A 23,180-nucleotide genomic window follows, 5' to 3' on the forward strand; every position below is an offset into this window, starting at 1 on the left:
ACCTGTAAAAGACGTCCCTATATGAAATAGTCTGCAGATTAAACAATGGAAATTATAGTCTCAACATTTCTGTGCATCTGTATCTATGGCCGAAGTGGGGACAAACCCTTTTGTCTTTCATTTATCTCAGTAAGTCTACACCATGTACCAAGGCCCACAAAGGACCGTGGAATCCCAAAGCTTATCGTGATATCATCGTATGCTAATGTAAGGTCAGTAAGGTTTGAACTCTGGGATCGTGACTTATATAGTTATGTAGCAACAAGGTAGCTCTCAGAGCATGTTTCAACTATTTCAGGGCCTTTGGCACATATTCTTGAGGTTTTGTTGCTGTCATATCAGTGCATTTATGGGAATATAATATCCAGGTCAACTGACTCACTGTTATGTGGGCCCTGTTCCTATGAAGTTAGAAACCTTACTGGCAAAACTACTGTCAAAAGGTCCCATTAACGTTGTTTTGTATACGTTTAAAATAGAGAGAGGAGGGTGACTTTAGCAACAGCTGGTGATGATGTCATACACGCAGTAATACCTGAATAAAGTTGAAATACCTTTCTATACATGTGTTGATAATCACTTTAGAGGCATTTTGTGATAACAGATAAGTGCAATGTTTGTATGCTTGGAATTACAGAGCGACAGAAAACAATGATCGGGGAAAAGCACAAATGAAACACATTCTATTGATTGTCCATGAAAGTAAGTGGGCTTGGGCAGGAGAAACCATCCTCTGGAAGGAATGGTGGGCAATGGAGTAGACAAGTAAGGTAATGACAGTGAAGGTCGTGCTCATTACGCACGAAGTGCTTGCCTCAAATGAACCAGAATACCTTGCTGATCTCAAGGAGCATAAACCAACACACAAATTCCAGCCATCCTCACAGCAGCTTTTGGCTTACCATTGAACAAAGACGGTCACTGCATAGCGCACTTTTAAAAACGCTTCTGCGGCCGTCAGGAATGCTCTTCCTTCCGATATTAGGAAACCACTGAAGCTATGCACTTTTAAATCTATATTGTAAACGAATTTCTTTAGAACAATTTTCTGTGTTTAGTTTGTTGTCCTTCCCCCACACCTCCAATTAGTATGGTTGGCTACATACGGTGCAAAATAAGTTTAACATACATACGTACATACGCAACAGTGAAAACGTCCAAGTGCTCGACCTCCGGGGAGATGGAGCAATAAGATGAACTCATGTCAGATGCATTGGGGCATCGATTCTTAGAGATATCAAAGCCATAAGTTAACGAGCATCATAATATATCCATTAGAAGTCTCCCTTATCTGACTGCTCCCATCAAGAGCGCAAACTAAATTAGATAGCATTTAAAGATAATTATCGGAAAATTTACTCTCCAAGCATTATTTAGCCACAAAGAAAGGGAATTGTGCTTAAGCGACTGCCTTTAAATTTTATTTTCAAATGAAAACGTGTTTGCAACACCTTTAAAGATATTTTTAAATAATAAAACCCACTTATATTCCGAAAGAAAATATATATTTCCTTTCCCTTGACAATGTTCGCCAATGATATGTAAACTAGATCATGTGTGGCTCTAGCAGGACTTGTGCTGCCTCCCTTTGATGCATTGCATCAAGTTGAGTCGTGAGTCAGATTAAATAGAAAACTTCTATAAAGGCTTCCCAGCGTCTGTACACGAAACCCAACTGACAAACCTGTCAATCCTGACACAATGTGAGTAACTTTGTTCTTGCATTGACTGATCCATCTATCTTTTTTACATACCCCTAGAGGTGACTAGAGGTGACATTTGAATGTTGGTTGGGCAAATGTGCTGAAAATAAAACTGGAGTAGATAGGGTGCTCTCAATGCCAAGATGATCATACATATTTTCCTTATTGATATCTATATTTTTGCTGTTATCTAAATATAAACTAACTATGGGAATTAGACAAAATCACTAGATACAGTATGAGCATAATATATAAAAAAAATGGTCCACATTAAGGTCATAGGATTACATTTTACTGAACTACACATAATATAGATGTTAGTGTATTGCTATTCCAGCTGGATAGCCAAGCATTTATGACATTGGTCCAAATTGCATGTGGTCGATGGTTTGATTACCTCTATTGCTTAATAATTTTAGAGGTGAATTAGTTTACAATAAATAATGTTCTTTATTTAAACCAGATGGCAATGCATTGAGAAATGTATTTCATTAGGTAGACCTGGAGTAAATACGACCTTGCAACAAGGCAAGACAAAATATAAAGGAGCATCAAATCAACATTTTTGGCGGTGAATAGAATATTAATTTGAAAATGTTAGTGTCTCTCTGCTCAAACAAATGCTGGTTATGTTCATTTCTGTTAGAGACCATAAACCAACAGTGGAAAGCCCACATTCCCATGGCAGAGGTGATTCTCGAAAGAATATCAACCTGTTGTTTTTTACAAAATAAGCTTGTTTTATTGACCCTTTATGGATAATTGTCTGAGTCAAGTTTCAAATGACATTTGAATTCACAAACTTCAAATTGTGATATGAGTGCTCTGCCACAAACACCATAATTTTAATATATATTGTATGAAGTATTGTCAATAATAATAATATATGACACTGGACATTTTAATTGAATGTGTAGTGTCTTCTCCCCACTTTTATCTACCTTTCACCTCGCTTATCCTGCACTCAGCAGTTCTGCTCTGCACACAGCGTCTCCGCACACAGCTTCTCCACACTCAGCAGTTCTGCTCTCAGCGTTTCCACACACAGCGACTCCACACACAGCGTATTCGCACACAGCGACTCCACAAACAGCATCTTCGCACACAGCAACTCCACACACAGCGACTCCGCACACAGCGTCTTCGCACATAGCGACTCCGCACACAGCGTCTTCACACACAGCGTCTCCGCACACAACTTCTCCGCACAGAGCGTCTTCGCACACAGCGTCTTCGCACACAGCGACTCCACACACAGCAACTCCGCACACAGCTTCTCCACACACAGCGACTCCACAAACAGCGACTCCGCACATAGCGACTCCACACACAGCGTCTTCACACACAGCATCTCCGCACACACAGCTTCTCCGCACCCAGCTTCTCCGCACCCAGCTTCTCCGCACACAGCGACCTCCGCACACAGCGTCTCCGCACACAGCGTCTTCGCACATTGCAACTCTACACCTCCACCGCTGCCCTCACCTACGCTCCCTCAGACCCGCTCACCCGTCCCGGGTGGGGGGATCAGCCATCACCCACCCGGCGACGGTGTGAGGGTTGAGGTTGCGTTGACGTCTGGAGCGGCAGCGGCGAGATGTTTTCACAATTGGTCCCCGGCAACAACCCCCTGCTCCGCTCACGCCCTTATATTCCTCTGCTAGTAATCCAAGACCTCTCGTGTGTCTCTTTAAGCTCTCGCCAGGCTGGCGCCTATTGGTCTATCAATCAACCCTTATCTCCCGTCTCCCTGGCAACACCTCCGGTTTCAGCGTGCACGACCGGTCAACCCCGTTTGCACCTGCTTCACCCCTTACAACTGTCAGTTTGTCCGTGCAAACCTCACGCGCACCTGTTTGCCCTCAGTTTCCCTCGGTTATCAGTGCGCACCATGTATTTCACGACTCTACACATGTATGCCTCATAGCCAGTATTTCATATGTAAGCTAACGCAGAACTCACTTTTGTTCCATGCAACTTGGGCATTGCATGCAATATATTTGGAAACAAAGTATTAACATTGCTTACAGAATGTAAAAGATTACCATCTCATTAATTGTTGTATTGTTTCGTGGGTAAAGCAGTACTTTGAACTGTTTTGGTGAAGAGTTATATAATCTCAATATGAATATCAATTACAGTGGATAAAATGCAATACATATTGTTCACAGAAAACAGCAGCAGGATATATCTGATGTGAAATGCAATGCAGTATGGAAAATTAGCTTTAAGCAATGTAGGTTTGTCGTTGGGGTGACTAAATAGAATGAAGTACCACTGTAATCTTGATTAGGCATGAACATTATGGATGTGAACTTCTTGTTGATAAATATCAAATTGTAGGATTCATGTGAATTAAATATAAGTGAAATCTAATTTAGTTTTTTAGATTTGAGCAAATTAACAGTAATGCTTAAATACGTTCCAAACCAGATTCCATGATAGAGCATATCACCTGCTGTAGATTGGTATTAAATACCCAATAACATCATTCACAACAGCCAGCCTTGCTCTGTTATTTAAGACAAATTGACACATTTGAAATTGGCCTTAAAACTTTTGCAGACATTAATCCAACTGTGTCCCAAATTAAGGCAATGCTTGGATATATTTTGAAAAACTAAAATGTGCATCAATAGACTCTCAATGTTTTACATTTATCTGGAATTAATATTTGTACTTCAAATTAGAATAAGAACAAATATATGTGGAAAATCTTAACATTGCTCTTTTTTATTCAAAGTGCATGTGGCTGAATTATGAATGAGAGGCTTTACCCCCAGCCTTAGATTATAATCATTAGCTGGGAGTCGGGTAGAATGGGGAAAATATATATTTTAAAGAAGATTGGAAGTGTTGGGTGTTTGGAATTAAGGTGGAAATTGGAGGTCTAGATAATGTGATTGGAAAGTATGAACCGCATAGATAGTTCTTTTTCAATAAATTTGTACACCTTTGCATAGAAAAAGTATTTGCATGGATGCTGAGAGCAGTCATTGAAACGGCCCATTCGAATATGTACACTACTTAAACAAAACCTAATTTATTTTACAGCAGTGATATGTTTATTTTTATAAATTTAGTATAACATAAATAGGACAGAGTGCTGCTTATTTTGATGAACACATTTTTCACACAATAGTTTTACAACAAAATAACAATTAGGATCAGTAAATGATGGCGAAAAAAATCCTCACTACAGAAAACTTAATGCGGGCCAGAAAAAAAAGATTTTTACTATGTATGCAGTATTGCATACACAACAGCTCTCAAGCCTTATGCACCACCAGCTCCATAGAACTGGATGTGTGGCCTTTATGTTGTTTTAAACCACCACTCAAAAGCTTTAGAAAAAGCAGTAGTATACAAATGAAGCAATTGGCGGGACCCCGGGGTCCCATCACTGCCCCGGGGTGGGAAAAGCCGCGTAGCGACACGAGTCTTGTTAAGGCCTTACCGACAACAAAACTAGTGTCAATCGATTGGCCCCGTCGTGAGCTACTCGGGGCACTAAGTTTCGTAAAAAGTTGAAAAATTACATAAACACGTTAAATTCACTGCCTGGGGGGCGGGCTCGCCTTGGCAAAGAAGCTGAGGATCGACGGCTGACCGGAGGGCGTTGTCGCCGCGCGCGACTGCGGTGGACGCCCCCCAGGCTTGCGTTTGGCCGGTGGGGTGGCGCCCATCGTGTTGATCGCTGCCTGCTGCTGGCGCTCGTTGGCGCGAGTCTGGGCGGGCGGCGCGTTGCTGTCGGGATCACGAGTGGGCGGACTGAAAAATAATAATTATTGACCTGATTTTTGCGGGACCCCGGGGTCCCGCCAAATGATTCAAATACACAATACCTTATTAGGACTCACCAGTATCTGCAAAATGCATTACATCAATGCAGTAATTTTCAGCTTCTGCATGTGCACAGCGGCCAACATAGTCCCTTAAGTTTATTTGCTTGTGTAAATAGATGTTGTGGGGATCTCACTGCATTGTGCTTCAAGCCAAACAAACAGGATTACATTGCTGGCAACGCAAATAAGTGGTAAATTGATTTGAAGCTTTCGTGACTGCAGGAATTATTCTTTGGTTCTTTCGGTAAAGTCACGTAGAAATAAATTAAATTAAATAATAGAATACGACGTTTCGATTGCAACACAAGCAATCATCATCAGGGAGAACTAAATTTGAGAGAGAGACAAAACACAGACACGGAGACACACAGACAGACACACGAGCAGAGAGAAACAACACAGAGACACACACAGAGAGACATAACATAGACACACAGAGACCCAATGCTTCTGTGTCGAGGCCTTAAATATAGAGAGGGGGGGGCAGAGAGAAAGAGTTGGGGGTGCTGGAGCAGCTGCTGGAGCAGAGAAATTAGAATGTCACTGAAAGACTCAACAAGACTGGTACATTGTAGAGAGAGTTGTGTGGAAATCCACCCTTAAGCGACCGAGGGAGAGAAAGAACGAATGGACCTATGAGAGCCTGGTAAATTTTAGAGAGAGAAATAGGCAGTTTGAGAAAACAAAATGTAGCAATTTTTTGGGAAATGTAATGCAATGCAACACAGAGAGTTGGCTAACACACAGTTAACGCACAGCCCGGTTGATTACGATGTCCAAAGATTGCTAAATTTGAAGTTAAGTGTGAAATTTGACAAATAGAGACAGAGAGAGAGAGAAAACAAACTTACATCCTGCCTGTAGAGGTGGTTCAAACTTGATTTGAAGTTTTCGTGACTGCAGGAATTACTCTTTGGTTCTTTTGGTAAAGTCACGTAGAAATAAAATGAATTAAATAATATAATACAACGTTTAGATTGCAACACAAGCAACCGTCATCAAGTAGAACTAAATTTGAGAGAGCGACAAAACACAGACGCGGAGACACACAGATAGACACACGAGCAGAGAGAAACAACACATAGACACACAGAGACACAACATTGACACACAGAGACCCAATGCCTCTGTGTCGAGGCCTTAAATAGAAAGAGGGGGGGCATAGAGAGAGGTGGGTCTGCTGGAGTAGCTGCTGGAGCAGAGAAATTAGCATGTCAATGAAAGACTCAACAAGACTGGTACATTTTAGAGAGAGTTGTGTGGAAATCCACCCCTAAGCGACCGAGGGAGAGAAAGAACGAATGGACCTATGAGAGCCTGGTAAATTTTAGAGAGAGAAATAGGCAGTTTGAGAAAAAAAATGTAGCATTACATTTTCAAAAAATGAGTGGTAAATTGTTAACCTTTCTTTAAACAGCATGGGCCTCTCATAGGGTTACGGGAAGGGTCAGGTTCCCGAGAACGATCCGTGACCCGAATTTTCCGTACGTCGCAAACTTTACAATTTTCCCCCCATAATCAAATTAGAGAAAAGTTGTGCCTCCTCTACTGTTTTCCCTCAGTACTGCATCGTGCTGTCCGTTCTCATCACGACTTGTATCGTATAGATGTATAACACTAGCCATAATGAAACTAGTGGAACATACACTGTATCCAATTGTTTATGAATACCACGAAACATTTAAATATTAATTGTTAATAGAAAGCAGTCGCTTCTGAATGTTCATTTACCGTTCATTAAGCTAAGCCTAGATTTCTCCGATCGTTGTTGGCTGAGACCATGATCAATCAAAGTGTAATTGTGTTAAATGAAGTACATATAGGAAATAACTCATGAAATAAACTTAAAATGAAGAAAGCTAGCTATATAAACATGGGAAAAAAAGATAGTTCTCGGCATAGAAAACAAACAATTACATTATGCTGCAAAAGGAAAATATTTACGTAACGCTACAAAAAAAATTGACCTTAATCCAAGTGAAGCTTGGGATTGGTGAAGGCGGCAGTGGCATCTAGACACTCTGTAAATTTAAAATCGCAGTATAGTTGAATTAGTATTTTATGTATACGTGTATGATTATTAATGTGTTTTTGCCTGTGTGTATGTGCTCATGTTCATGTCAACAGGAGCTGGTGGGCAGTAACCCCCCGCAGAGGAACTGGAAGGGGATTGCCATTGCCCTGCTGGTCATTATGATTGTCTGCTCACTCATCGTCACCTCCGTGATTCTCCTTACTCCGGGTAAGACTAATGCAAACCTTAAACTTTATTCATCCGTATCATTCGTCACTATTTTAATCAGTCGCATCAATGCAATTTTTAGTCCATATGTAGACACAGTAAATATAAATTTTGATTTAAAGCTTTCGTGACTGCAGTAATTCATATTCTTAGTTCTTTCGGTAAAGTCACGTTGAAGGGAAACAACAAAATAATAAAATATATATAACAATAAAAATTCTCACGACGTTTCGACCATAACACAAACGGTCGTCTTATATATATTTTATTATTTTGTTGTTTCCCTTCAACGTGACTTTACCGAAAGAACTAAGAATATACAGTAAATATACTCCATCCAAATAATAGCTAGGAGTTGCTGTTTTTTGGCACAGCCTGATAAAATGAACCCTCTACAAACTGGATGTCGTGACGCCCCAATGTAAAGCACTGCTTTATGATGATGATTATGAAAATGTACTTCTCAAATTAAGTTTAAATCGTTTTTATTTCCTTTTGCAAACTATACTTGTTACGTTTTGACATTTTTATTATTAACGAGAATCTAAATTATTTTAATTCAACGTGCCTCAGTATTAACACTTGCTTTGTAATTAGAGTTCACACCTCCCAGAGTTCAAACTAGTTAGACACCCACTTGCAGGCACAAAAAGGTGTCTTGTAGGAATTAGCAGAGCAAGTCGGTTGTTGAGATATTCGTTCATAGTTTGCATGTGTTCTTAAATGCAGCTTCTACTTCATATGAGATGCTTATGCCCTTTACCAAAACTTTTGTTAAATATAAATACATTCCAAGTAGGGCAAGGTATCCATTACCAGAATGCGTTGACTATATTGTTCAGAATTATGTAGCAGTATATAAACATAAGCTAATTGGGATGAAAATCCATGTAAACTCTCTGATTTATTCATGACATTTTTATTATTGTCTCTAGCCTGAAACGACTGCAGCTATAAATTAGTTGATATTGGGATCATGCCAACTCGTTACAGGAGACAGTGCTTAAACTAAAATTTGTTAAATCTGCTCAGGCAGTATTTGATTAATTGGCTGTTTACTGGTTGTATTTAGAAGCTATGTTTATTGTAGAATAATAATTTCATTTTATATAGTGTCGTACTGTCGTTCATGCCAACAGCATCCCACAACGTTGTACATTAAGTATATATAAAAACCAAATCCCATTTACATGGTTGACTACGTATGGCACGAAAGAAGCCCAACGCACACACACATACATACCAAGTAAATGAAAACCCTACTACCAAGCAAAATCTAAAATTAATAAACAAATGAAGAAATCGCACCAAAACAAAAAGCATTTGCAGTTACCTTACAGCGGCCATGTATTTGCATGATCAATGCTCCACATACATTAACTCTGTTCCATGCCGTTTCACAATAGAAATACAGTAAAACCTTTGATTGCGAGCATAATTCGTTCCGGAAACGTGTTTGTAATCCAAAGCACTCGTATATCAAAGCACTCATATATCAGTTGTGATCACGTGACGCTCAAAGCATATACATACTACTCGTATTGCAAGACCTCGCTCATTTATAAAATTTGTATTTATTTATTTTTTGCTCGTCTTGCAAAACACTCACAGAACAAGTTACTCACAATCAAAGGGTTTACTGTATATTAAAATGACAAGCAAACTGCTCTGTTAGTGCCTCAGCTTTGAACCAGTTGCACATCACGTGACTTCCTTTCCTGCCCACAATTCTCAAGTGTTTTAGATTCTGGGGCCCATTCCCCATAAGTCTGCAGTGCTCCACACTAGGAGAAATGTGAGGGTGTTCTGAGGGTCCGTGGGCCCCTGAATTATATGGGTATGCCGGCCATAGGGCTCACGTGTTTGGTGTTGTGCAAGCAGCTCATTGGTGTTCTGTGGAGAAAGCCGTCAAAAGACATTAGGTTCTTACAATCCCTTGCACTTTGCGATGTCATCACCTACATAGCCGTTCGCGAGTGGCATTGTTGAAAATGTGGTGTCCCTTTAAAACGTACATGTACGTGTGTGTGCATGTTGATATGTGTGTGTACGATGACTGCATCGGCCAGTCATCTCAGTCAGTTAACCCATTGCACCTGGGTCTGTCCGTGACCTCCTGCCAGCGGGCGTTCGACACTTCAAGTGGCCTTAAAGTGCACATAGCCTGGCACAATTGCTGTGGTGACGTCACCACCACTTAGTGGTGAATGGTGGTTGTTGTTGTACATTTATAGTTTCTACTAGAGTAGTGTTGGCCAGACGAGAGTATCCCACTTCTTGTGGCTTAACAAAGTGAATCATTTTTTTCTATAATGTTTTCTTGGTGTTAATGTTTTCTTTGGTATTAGGCGATATTACTGAAATCATCATACCATGACACATCAAGGATTGGTTAGTGAGGGGAGAATGACGTCGGGTAAGTGGTGAGGATGAAAGGTAGTGATGAGAGATAAGGAATTAATTCACTGTGGCAAAGAGAAGTCACAAAGTTCTATGGCAGCATGCCATCTATGAAGTGGAGAATGAAGTGAAAGGAGCTTGGAGTTGAAGGGAAATGTTTTGAAGGGAAATGTTGTGATGATAGGGGGGTTATCTGGAAAGGGTGGCTATTGGGAGGAGGTATGGGATGAAAGATGAATTATTGGAGGGTAAGAGTAAGACAGGTGGATGGTTCGTGGGTGGTGGGAAAGAAATGGGGGTAATGGGGTGAGGTGAATGAGTGAGGGGAAGTAGAAAACATTGTTAGAGTAATGTGAATTAAAAGGAAAAGGCAAGGGTAGAATTATTTTTCACGGTGGGATGGAAGGCAGATAACTGATTGTGTGCTGGGGTAAGGCGATGATTTTTTCTTGTTATGTGCATTTTTAAATCGTTATTTATGTATTCATTTTTTATTTGCTCAGTAGTGGGGTTTTGTTTTTGTATTATCTGTGTACGGAACTGGATAATTGATGTGCAGCGTTGTGGGATGCAATTGCATGAATTACACTATTTAAAATGCAATTATTATGCATACGACGACTGGCACGGTCCTTACAAGTCAGATTTATACAGAGAAAACAATGTTCGTTTGAGCATGCACAATTCTCTCAAATGCCTCACTGAAACTCCTCATGCCAATTAAGTCATATGGCATTCCCAGTGTGTAATACAACATATTGTCATAAAAGCCATTGCTTATAAATAAAATAAAAACTTCAGTCCACAGAGCAAGCACAAATTCTGCAGCCCATCTGTGATTTTACAAAAGGGATTCAACTAAAAATTGTCAACCATGTGGATCCATTAGGTTGCTATTTAAAACTCAAGTGTTAAAAGCGTATGGTAGCATGAATGACACAGCCACTTGAAACCATGGAACGTAGTATTGTATACATGTACATGTGCAGCCCTTTGTCAGTCCACTTCTAGGCTATGGTCTCCCCACATGGTACAGGTAGGGGGTTGTCCATACTTCACGACATTAGTCAGTGCGAGTTGGTGAAGGAGGATAGTATGGATGTGAGCACATATACAGTGAGGGAAAAAAGTATTTGATCCCCTGCTGATTTTGTACGTTTGCCCACTGACAAAGAAATTATCAGTCTATAATTTTAATGGTAGATTTATTTGAACAGTGAGAGACAGAATAACAACAACAAAATCCAGAAAAACGCATGTAAAAAATGTTATAAATTGATTTGCATTTTAATGAGGGAAATAAGTATTTGACCCCCTCTCAATCAGACATTTCTGGCTCCAGGTGTCTTTTATACAGGTAACTAGCTGAGATTAGGAGCACACTCTTAAAGGGAGTGCTCCTAATCTCAGCTTGTTACCTGTATAAAAGACACCTGTCCACAGAAGCAATCAATCAATCAGATTCCAAACTCTCCACCATGGCCAAGACCAAAGAGCTCTCCAAGGATGTCAGGGACAAGATTGTAGACCTACACAAGGCTGGAATTGGCTACAAGACCATTGCCAAGCAGCTTGGTGATAAGGTGACAACAGTTGGTGCGATTATTCGCAAATGGAAGAAACACAAAATAACTGTCACTCTCCCTTGGCCTGGGGCTCCATGCAAGATCTCACCTCGTGGAGTTGCAATGATCATGAGAACGGTGAGGAATCAGCCCAGAACTACACGGGAGGATCTTGTCAATTATCTCAAGGCAGCTGGGGCCATAGTCACCATGAAAACAATTGGTAACACACTACACCGTGAAGGACTGAAATCCTGCAGCGCCCGCAAGGTCCCCCTGCTCAAGAAAGCACATATACAGGCCCGTCTGAAGTTTGCCAATGAACATCTGAATGATTCAGAGGACAACTGGGTGAAAGTGTTGTGGTCAGATGAGACCAAAATCGAGCTCTTTGGCATTAACTCAACTCGCCGTGTTTGGAGGAGGAGGAATGCTGCCTATGACCCCAAGAACACCATCCCCACCGTCAAACATGGAGGTGTAAATATTATGCTTTGGGGGTGTTTTTCTGCTAAGGGGACAGGACAACTTCACCGCATCAAAAGGATGATGGACGGGGCCACGTACCGTCAAATCTTGGGTGAGAACCTCCTTCCCTCAGCCAGGGCATTGAAAATGGGTCGTGGATGGGTATTCCAGCATGACAATGACCCAAAACACACGGCCAAGGCAACAAAGGAGTGGCTCAAGAAGAAGCACATTAAGGTCCTGGAGTGGCCTAGCCAGTCTCCAGACCTTAATCCCATAGAAAATCTGTGGAGGGAGCTGAAGGGTCGAGTTGCCAAACGTCAGCCTCGAAACCTTAGTGACTTGGAGAAGATCTGCAAAGAGGAGTGGGACACAATCCCTCCTGAGATGTGTGCAAACTTGGTGGCCAACTATAAGAAACTTCTGACCTCTGTGATTGCCAACAAGGGTTTTGCCACCAAGTACTAAGTCAAGTTTTGCAGAGTGGTCAAATACTTATTTCCCTCATTAAAATGCAAAACAATTTATAACATTTTTGATATGCGTTTTTCTGGATTTTTTTTGTCGTTATTCTGTCTCTCACTGTTCAAATAAACCTACCATTAAAATTATAGACGGATCATTTCTTTGTCAGTGGGCAAACGTACAAACTCAGCAGGGGATCAAATAATTTTTTCCCTCACTGTAAGTACAGTGCAATAAATGGCATTTTCTATGCTTGCTCTCTGCTGCCCACACCACAGAAAGGCTTTGCTCACCAATCCCAGCACTCTCCATGGTAAGAGCCTGCTGAGTATCCAAGATCCAATGAGGTCAGGCACATTTCTGGCTTTGAGCTGTAATTGTGTGTATAAAGATGGCTGGTTTTGTCTAGGGCAGTACAACAAGCAGTTTGCTGACCTATGTGTGTGGATTTTGAGTAAGATCATATTGCATGTGTAGTGAGTCCAACTAAGTCGCAGACGTTATCTTGGGAGCAACACTATTTATTATACAACAGCACGCAACACGATCTACACTCGGGTCTCGAATGCCCATCTAACCACGCTACGGCAGAACTAGACACGGTTCGCTATCCCGGTCCGGACCACAAGCTGGGTCCCAGACTGCGTAGCTAGAGGCTTCTTCTCCCTGACGTGGATCTTCGTAACACCAGCACACGAAGAACCTCGAGCTCCTCACGGGGCCCCTATTATATGCCCCCAGGCTGGGGCTGGTTCCGCCCTTCGCCCCGCCCACCATCCAGGTCTCTCGAGCTCTTTCTCGAAGGTTTCCGAGAGCTCTTTTGGACCATGTGACCGCCCCACGGCCCCCGTCCACCGGTGACCCCCCTCCAACATCATCCGGTCACGTGTCAACAGGTCAACCAGCGTATCATTCCCCAACGTAACCTTGGCTGGCTGACGCTCCCTCTTGCTCCCTCACCGGGAGCCCGCACCGCACCCTGTTTGCGGTGCCTCCGTGCTAACCAGTGCTTACCCAAGCCCCACTAGGACTGGTACTACACCCTGTAACCCGGGCTGCCTATAATGACAACACATTATCCGCCGTGGCTTCGTAAGCCCCGGCACCATACAGTGACAACCACAGTAACTACACATGGGTCACTTAAAAAAATCAGGAATTTTACAATTATTCCAAACAGGATCTTCGGAAACAAAAGCCACAGATATTCAGTTGAGGAAAACAAGGCACAGTTATTTGTTGTTTAATAATGTATTTAAGTTGGATATATTTTTTTATTTTAAAGTATGCAGTGCACATATTTTAAGCATTGTATTTAAACCTTAATTTGCAATTTGTATCATGGAACACATGCACAATAGGATGACCATGAAGCTCAACAACATCACAAAAGTCAGCAAGATAATGACTCTCATGTTGCACTGTTATTCCGTGAATATAATTAAAATATAAGTAATGATCACCATATATGGATGGATAATAATGGCAGCATTCATTTCACCAAAGGTAAGATGAGCATCATGGTATTATGAAACCGTTTATTGTAATGCCAGCTGTCACTAATAACAATGATCTGGGTGCAAAAACTAATTACAATACGTAGTTTTTATTAAAATTTACAATATCAAAGTCTTTTATTTCTACTAAGGAATGTACGATAATCAGGTTATACAAGGCAACGTTTTAAATTTTCTCTAAACTCTAGAAGATAAATGGATATTCAGCAAAATAGTTGCATACATTTAATAACCAACATTGGTGTGTAGTTACGTGCTTATGTTGCAAAGCATTTTTACAAATCCAAAAAGAAGCACCATGCACTGTGTTCAGTGCTGTGCAATGTAGTTCTGAAGTGATTTAACTATACACCCAATAGAATAGAACACGTTACACTACACCAATGAAATTTCAAGAACATTGTGCAATCTAGTGATGACTAGCGGTCTTGAAGAAATGCATGTGATGTGTGCACTCACTTAAAAATAATGGAATCTTTTCACCACTTATTTTACCAAAAGCGAGCGAGTGGCAACACATTTATTCCTTTGTTGCCAGCTTGATTTTGAGATGTAAATTATCCTCACAGCCCCGACATGTTATGAGATGTTGTCATCACACTAAGGTACAAGGCTGTTACACTATTAGATAGGAACAACCTGTTTTCAACTGTCATGTCGAAATGCTCTTTGCATCGTAGCTGGGACCTTGATGAACTTTCTGCAATACATCAGGAGTCTTTGTTTCTTCAGAGTATGACGTTTGTTATATCGCAAACATGATGCGGATGGCTCGACGGCGGTGCGGGTGACAACACAAATCACAGCTGCTTTACATCTACAATAGTTTAATATTAGAATAAAGTCAATGTCAAAGCGTTTTCAACCTAAGTAAAAGTATGCAGCAGTGCTTATCTCTGTTGACAGCTCTGAGTGGACATCTTTGAAAAAGAGCTTCACAGCTCTTCGGATTTCTCCAGGATAAATAGAGATTCTGAAATAAAGATTCTGGCTATTGGTAGAAATTCCACATTATGTGCAGAAAACGCTAAAAAAATTCGACGGGCTGAGATGATGGTAAGATCTGAAATGCTGTAAAAGGAAAGGTGAAAAAACCTGTAGCTATTTGTGTAACTAAAACATAATTTTCCATGTGTCACCCAGTCAGACCAACTAAGAGATAAGGAGACAATGTGTCACCATATATCTGTCTTTCCTTCATATATATGTCTCCTTTGTATATCTGTTATTTATATTCTCCACAACGAGGCTAATGATTATGTTGTCGTACATTAGCATTGCCCCACGGAATAACATTTGCAGGGTTTTAAACGTTTTCTCAAACCTAGTAGCCTCTGACATCGCTTTATATTACTTTTTCCTGTCAGTTCCCAAACTACAGTCTGTGCTTCTCCCTCTTGGCCATCTTTTTTTATCTTTAATATTATTCTTCATCCACTTGTAAAAAGGTAATGATAGATTGTACACAAATCTTGATTATTAAACATTGAAAGAGAGACCATGTGGAGGTGTGAAGACTACAATTAGAAATTCCTCTACTGCAACTAAAAGAACAATTGCCTGGATTAATGTAATAGTTTTTCCTTCCCTTATAATGACACCAGAGGCCAACCTTGTACACTATATGTATTCTAGGTCAGGCCTACATCCAGCTATCGATTAAATTATTTCATTTTTAAATCCAAAATGTTAATGGCGACTGTCTTATAATAATCTCGAGAATACAGTATATGCCACTCATGGACGCAATTATGTTAATCATATTGCGTATTCTATGGTGCAGTTTAAATCCTAATGGCAATGCAGATATATTTTTTTAAAAAGAGTCAATACAAACATGAATTTAAAGTAGTAAATTAGTATAATCCATCGCTGAAATGCGACAATATATGCCAAAATAAACCCACTGGTGTATTAAAAATCCCTCAACCAGGTTAAGTTTTACAAAATGTATTTGCCAAACAGGGATCATACTCATTAAATTAGCACAGTATATGCGTCTTTCACATTATCCTTTCAGCATGAAGCATTAAAAATAATTTGTAAAACATCCATTTCAGATTCTGAAATATCAAAATCAGAGTACCTTGCCCGGACAAGTTATACCGGGACACTCTCCTGGAGTCAAACCTGGGGTGGTGTTTGCCAGCAAGCGCCTGGTGGCCAGGTGACCCATGTCACCCGGTTGGGCCCAGCTCCAAATGGCTACGTGGTGCCATCCTGTGGGCTCACCATCCACAGAATGATGGGTGAGGCCACCCCTCACCCATCATTCTGTGGATGGTGAGCCCAGTATGGCAGGGAGAGGGATGGTCTTGGATGGACTGGACCTTGGTAATGGACACTGGCTATTTGGATGTAGAATGTCACGTCACTGGGGGGGAAGGACCCGGAGCTGGTGGAGGAGGTGGAAAGGTATCGACTAGATATAGTCGGTTTCACCTCCACACACAGCATTGGCACTGGAACCAAACTTCTCGATCGGGGGTGATCTCCTATTTGGTAGTAACCCCTGGTGAGAGGCCCCGGGCAGGTGTGGGCATACTCAGAAGCCCCCGACTGGGTGCTGTTCAATTAGAGTTTGTCCAAGTAGACAAGAGGGTCCCTTCAATGAGATTTCAGGCAATGAGACATCTGACTGTTGTCTGTGCTTATGCACCAAACAGCAGTTCAGTGTATTCGGCCTTCTGGAGATGGTGGGTGCAGTGCTCGATAGAGTGCCGCCTATTGACTCCATAGTCTTACCGGGGCGACTTCAATGCCCACGTGGGAAAGGATGGAGATACCTGGAGAGATGTGATTGGGAGGAATGCCCCCCCTGATTTGAACCCGAATGGTGAGATGTTATTGGAATTTTGTGCTAGTCACGGAATGTCAATAAAAAACACCATGTTCGAACACGAGGATGCTCATAAGTGTACTTGGTACCAGAGCACCTTGGTGCCGAAGGTCAATGATTGACTTTATAGTTATATCATTGGACCTAAGGCCGTATGTTCTGGACACTCGGGTGAAAACAGGGGCAGAGTTGTCAACTGATCACCACCTGGTGATAAGTTGGATCTGATGCTTGAGGCACCGACCAGATAGACGTGGAATGCCTAAACGAATTGTGCGGTCTGGGAATGCCTGGTGGAAGACCGAGTGCAGAAAGATTTCAACTTCCACCTTCGGGAGAACTTCTCCTACACTCCAGGGGAGGTCATGGACATTGAGTTTGAGTGGACAATGTTCAGGACCTCCATTGTCAATGCAGCTGCGAAAAGATGTGGCCTAAAGGCACTTGGTGCCTTTCATGGCGGCAACCCAAGGACCTGCTAGTGGATACCAGTGGTAAAGGAAGCTGTCAAGTTGAAGGAGGCTTTCCGAGCAATGCTTGGGAAAAGGTCTCCCGACTCAATTGAGAGGTACTGGCTTGCCAAGAGAGCAGTAGCGGTAGCAGTTGCTGAAGCGAAAGCCCAGGCATGGGAGTTGGAGAGGCTATGGAGAGGGACTACCGGGTAGCCTCCAAAGATGTTCTGGCAAACCATCCGACACCTTAGGAGGGGTCGACGGGACATGGCCCAGGCTGTTCTCACTAAGGGTGGCGTAACATTGAGCTCAACTAAGGAGATAGTCGAGAGGTGGAAGGAACACTCTGAGGTGCTCCTCAGCCCAGTGGACGTGCCCTCTGTAAGAGCCATGAGACAGAACGTGAATGTATTATTTCCGTGTATGCATTTGATGTACATTTGTCATACATTTGTTGAGGATTGGGAATACTTGACTTGGAATATTCCAACTGTTTAGAATCACCCTTGGTTAGACGCTCTGTTGGTTGAACCCATGACATCACTTCTGGTCTGGCAGTATATAAGCGAAGCCAGGAGAAGAACCAGAGGGAGCGAGTGGACACAGTCTTTGACCGTGTGATAATGTGATAAAGTAAAAGGCGATATATAACTTTGGAAATCGTTTGTTTTGTGCAACTAAGAAATAAAGAAACACTTTTTTTTATTTAAGACATGTCAAACATGCGTCGGACTTATTGTTCCACCAGGTTAAGGCGTAGCTTATTTCTTGGTACAAGAAAGCTTCGCCTACACCCTCCTCTCAGGAGGCAGCCCTGGAAACAGCTGGGGGGGGGGGGGGGGTCGGATCCATCACGGCTGCTGAAGTCGCTGCGGTGGTCCAGGGCCTTCGTAGCGGCAAAGCTGCTGGGGTGGATGAGATTTTCCCAGAGTTGTTGAAAGCGCTGGACAGTGTAGGAGTGTCGTGGTTAACATACCTTTTCAATGTTGCATGGAAGGCGGGTACAGTACCTCTGGATTGGCAAACTGGGGTCGTGGTCCCCATTTTTAAGAAATGGGACCAGAGGGTGCGCTCCAACTACAGTGGGATCACACTCCTCAGCATCCCAAGTAAAATCTATGCCAGAGCACTAGGGAGAGGAGGCTGTGGCTAGTGGAAGAACTATGCGGATGTTGTCAGGGTCGTGGAACAATGGACCAGCTCTTTTCTCTCTCCCAGATATTTGAGGGGTCATGGGAGTATGCTTCTCCAGTCTACCTCTACTTTGTAGACCTAGAGAAGGCATATAACCATGTTTCCTGGAATGTCTTGTGGGAGGTGTTGTGGGAATATGATGTACCGGTGCCGCTTGCGAGTGCTATCCGGCTCCTCTATTCCCGAAGTGAGAGCTGTGTCCATATTCTTGGTGTTAAATCAAGTCGTTCACTGTGGGTGTTGGACTCCGCCAAGGGTGTGTCTTGTCTCCACTCCTATTTGTGATTTTCATGGACAGGATATTCAGGCACAGCCGAGGTATGCAGATCATCCAGTATGGGGGCATGGAGGTAGCGTCGCTGCTTTTTGCAGATGGTGTTGTCCTATTGGTCTCGTCAATCTGTGATCTCGAGTGTGCACTTGAACCGTTTGATGCTGAGTGTGAAGCAGCTGGGATGAGGATCAGCACCTCCAAATTTCAGGTCATGGTTCATTCCCAGGAGATGGTGGGGTATGCTCTCCAGGTGAGGGGGGAACAGCTGCCCTTAGTGGAAGAGTTTAAGTACCTTGGGGTCTCTTTCGCGAGTGATGGTAAGTGGGAGCGTGAGATCGGCCAGTGGATTAGTTCGGTGTCAGCAGTGATGTGAGCGCTGTATCGTTCCGTGGTAGTTTAGCGGGAGCTGAGTTCTCGAACAAGGCTCTCAGTTTACAGGTTGATCTACGTTCCCACCCTCACCTATGCTCATGAGCTTTGGGTAATAACTGAGAGGATGAGATTGTGGGTACAAAGGGCCGAAATGAGGTTTCTCCGCAGGGTTGCTGGGCTCACACTCCGTGATCGGGTGAGGAGCTCAGTAATCTGGGAGATCCTCAGAGTCGAGCCGCTGTTCCTCCTGTTCGGGAGGAGCCAGTCGAGGTGGTACGGGCACCTGGTAAGGATACCCCCCGTCAGACTCTCCCCGGAACTCTACCTGGCATGTCCCACTGGGCGAAGGCTCCGGGGCCGGCCCAGGACACTCTGGCAGCACTATGTCGCTCGGCTGGCCTGGGAACGCCGCGACCCTCACCAGGACAAGTGGATTGAGAAATGAATGAACGAACATCCATTTCAAATTCAGGATACTTGGCACGTAGGCCCTTTAATCATGCACCGCTTCACAATTCAATTAAATGTCACAATTTGGGGTCCTGATTTAATTGAAAATGTTAAATTTAAGTTTACTTTTTCCAACTCAGGTTATTATTGTTGTATTACGCACTACCAAGGATATGCACATATAGGGAAGCATTACAGAATCACGCATATATCTTCTCTTTGTCCCATTAACATTGTAGCAATACTATTGGCTACAGGGGTCAATGTGAATGTATTACATACATGAATGAATAACATAAATATTCTCTGTGCATGTATCATGTGGGTGTGAGAATAGATCTGAATCGATACATCTGTCCCACCCCTAAATATCACTCATGCAAGTGTCCATCGCACTCGTGAAACAGACAGCAAATCGCTGCTAAACCTTACCCAATACAACATTTTCACTTAACCATAATTACAAGGGTGGGTGTGGAGAAGATTTTGCTGACAAGTCAATTCCTCTTTTAACTGATCTAGTCAGAACTACTTTCAACTCTCTAACTATCTGGGGGAAATAAGGGCGAGGGATAGCCAGAATAAAGAAAATGACAATGGATCTAAAATATCTAAATCAGCTATAAAACATTGTGTACCTTGCATATAATGAGTTGAAGATATAGAATGTGTCATCAGTTTCTATTGTTTGTCAAAGTAAATCATTAACTTCCTAACATGTTTTCAGTCACATGACCATTGAGTCATTGACTCCCAATCAGTGAAGAGCCGCTAATAATTAATTAAACCAGTACACATGAATGGGTACAGCTAATCCACAACCCAATCCTCTACCCAGATAATCTGCCCCTGCATAATCAAGAAGTAATCATTGTACGTTAATCATATTTACAGTTATTACAGGTAAGTAAATTTACAATTGTTGCCTTTTTGGGAAACGTGTTCTATTCGACATCTGTTGCCAGGAAAACCCAATAATGTAACAACCGTGCCCATTTCTCACACTTGGTGTGTGGCCAATCAAGCAAACCTGCATCTGCCTTTTAACTCCCAACAGATCCGGTTAGGAACACGTGCTTAGAGAAATGATAGCTGTTTTTATTTCATAATTCTGCTCGTGAGCTGGGCAGGTGGATATTTGTTTAGAATAAAATAATAAGCTCCCTGGAGAAAATGCATCTATTCTTAAAACAAATTAAACAACGTAAGCACGTTTGATTTTTTTTTATCTGAAGGTTGCAACTGATTTGATGTTTTGCATTGCATTGTGTTGAATTTAAAATGATCTAAAATCACCGTAAAAATACACTCATATACATTTGGAAAAATTCATTAATGAGGACAATTTTACATTTCCAGCCTGCTGTTTTTCATGCAGATTTTTTTTCTAAAGTCTTCTGATTTACGAATCAATTAATAAATATTAATTCATTATAAAAACACATCATTCGTACATACCACTCCCAAGTGATTGTATCACTGAGGTTGAGTAGGCTATGGTTGCTTGCATATGCAACATTTTGCACTTGATTTTCAGTTGTAAAATTTTACAAGATAATCATAAATGCGTACGCAAGTTTAATGACAATGAGGGATGTTAAAATTATTTATTTTGCTTTACTGGAAACGGAAGGAATAAATCCAGTTAACAGTTTGCCACACATATAGAAACGTCTTGCAATAAACAAAACATATTCACCATTTTAACTGAGACATGAACAGAGCTGCCGTGGTGTAATAGCATAAAAAAGGTTGCACAGTGAGGGAAATAAGTATTTGATCCCCTGCTGATTTTGTACGTTTGCCCACTGACAAAGAAATGATCAGTCTATAATTTTAATGGTAGGTTTATTTGAACAGTGAGAGACAGAATAACAACAACAAAATCCAGAAAAACGCATGTCAAAAATGTTATAAATTGATTTGCATTTTAATGAGGGAAATGAGTATTTGACCCCTCTGCAAAACATGACTTAGTACTTGGTGGCAAAACCCTTGTTGGCAATCACAGAGGTCAGACGGTTCTTGTAGTTGGCCACCAGGTTTGCACACATCTCAGGAGGGATTTTGTCCCACTCCTCTTTGCAGATCTTCTCCAAGTCATTAAGGTTTCGAGGCTGACGTTTGGCAACTCGAACCTTCAGCTCCCTCCACAGATTTTCTATGGGATTAAGGTATGGAGACTGGCTAGGCCACTCCAGGACCTTAATGTGCTTCTTCTTGAGCCACTCCTTTGTTGCCTTGGCCGTGTGTTTTGGGTCCGATTTCGGACAATCTGAAAACAGTATTGGCTATAGGACTAAATTTCGCTGTCACCCCAAAACATATACCGATAGATGATATCATTTCTCAGGTCGATGTAGCCCTCAAAGGTATAGGACACATTCAAGCAGACGTCGCGAGAGCTGAAATAGCTAATATTATTAAGAATGCTAAGAAACCCGTTAGCAACATCAGCAAAGATGAACGCGCTGAACTCGCGAAATTAAAAGAGAGACATGATATAGTCATCCTCTCAGCCGACAAGGGCAATGCCACTGTAATGGATAAAAACTCATACAACAATAAAATTCAGGACCTTCTCAATAATGGTAGTTACTCAAAAATTAAAAATGACCCTACTAATAGCCTAACTATAAAAACCAACAAGATCATCACAACTTCGACCTCCCTAATCGACCCAACTAAACGTCCCTCCCTAAAACCTTCTGCTGCAAGACCCCCTAGATTCTATGGCCTTCCAAAGATTCATTAAGAAGGCACTCCACTACGACCCATCATATCCACGATCAACTCCCCTACCTATAAGCTAGCACGTTTTCTGTCGGATACCTTGCTACCTTTCACTGGCAAGACCTCCTCAGCAGTACTTAACTCAGCCCAATTGGTTTCTATGGTCAAAGACGTTGTACTGTCCCCTGACGATATCCTTGTCAGCTTCGATGTGGTCTCCTTGTTCACCAAGGACCTGGTACCTGATACCATTGATATAATTGAAAATTTGGTACAACATGGACTAAACCCCGAAGTACCTACGCTGGTCAGGCACTGCCTCACCAACACTTACTTCGCTTGGAATGGTTCCTTCTACAAGCAAAATGAGGGTACTCCCATGGGTTCCCCCTTGTCACCAGTGATAGCCAATGTTTTCATGGAGAAATTTGAATCGGACGCCATCCATACTTCCACTCTCAGACCTTCCCTGTGGAAGAGATATGTGGATGACACTTTCGTCATTTGGCCACATGGCCTCCCAGCTCTGAACCTTTTCCTACACCACATCAATTCCAGACATCCCGCCATCAAATTCACCATGGAAGTGGAAAAAAAATGGCAAGCTACCATTCTTGGATGTTCTGTTTGAGAGGAGACCTGATGGCTCATTGGGGCATTC

The 23,180-nt window shown here is 42.1% G+C and overlaps 1 protein-coding gene across 3 annotated transcripts in view; it reads left to right on the forward strand.

Moving 5' to 3' along the window:
- The window catches only part of LOC116950755 (inactive dipeptidyl peptidase 10), a 613,867-nt gene that overhangs the window by 328,325 nt on the left and 262,362 nt on the right, over positions 1-23,180 (forward strand). For all 3 annotated transcript variants that reach the window (XM_032968787.2, XM_032968796.2, XM_032968804.2), the window contains exon 2: positions 7,676-7,790. In XM_032968787.2, coding sequence (XP_032824678.1) covers positions 7,676-7,790 — 115 coding nt within the window. The remainder of the gene's footprint in view (positions 1-7,675; positions 7,791-23,180) is intronic.

Source organism: Petromyzon marinus, chromosome 2, assembly GCF_048934315.1.
Source record: "Petromyzon marinus isolate PM22_M1 ecotype Great Lakes invasive population chromosome 2, UKy_Petmar_22M1.pri1.0, whole genome shotgun sequence".
NCBI classification, from domain to species: Eukaryota; Metazoa; Chordata; class Hyperoartia; order Petromyzontiformes; family Petromyzontidae; genus Petromyzon; species Petromyzon marinus.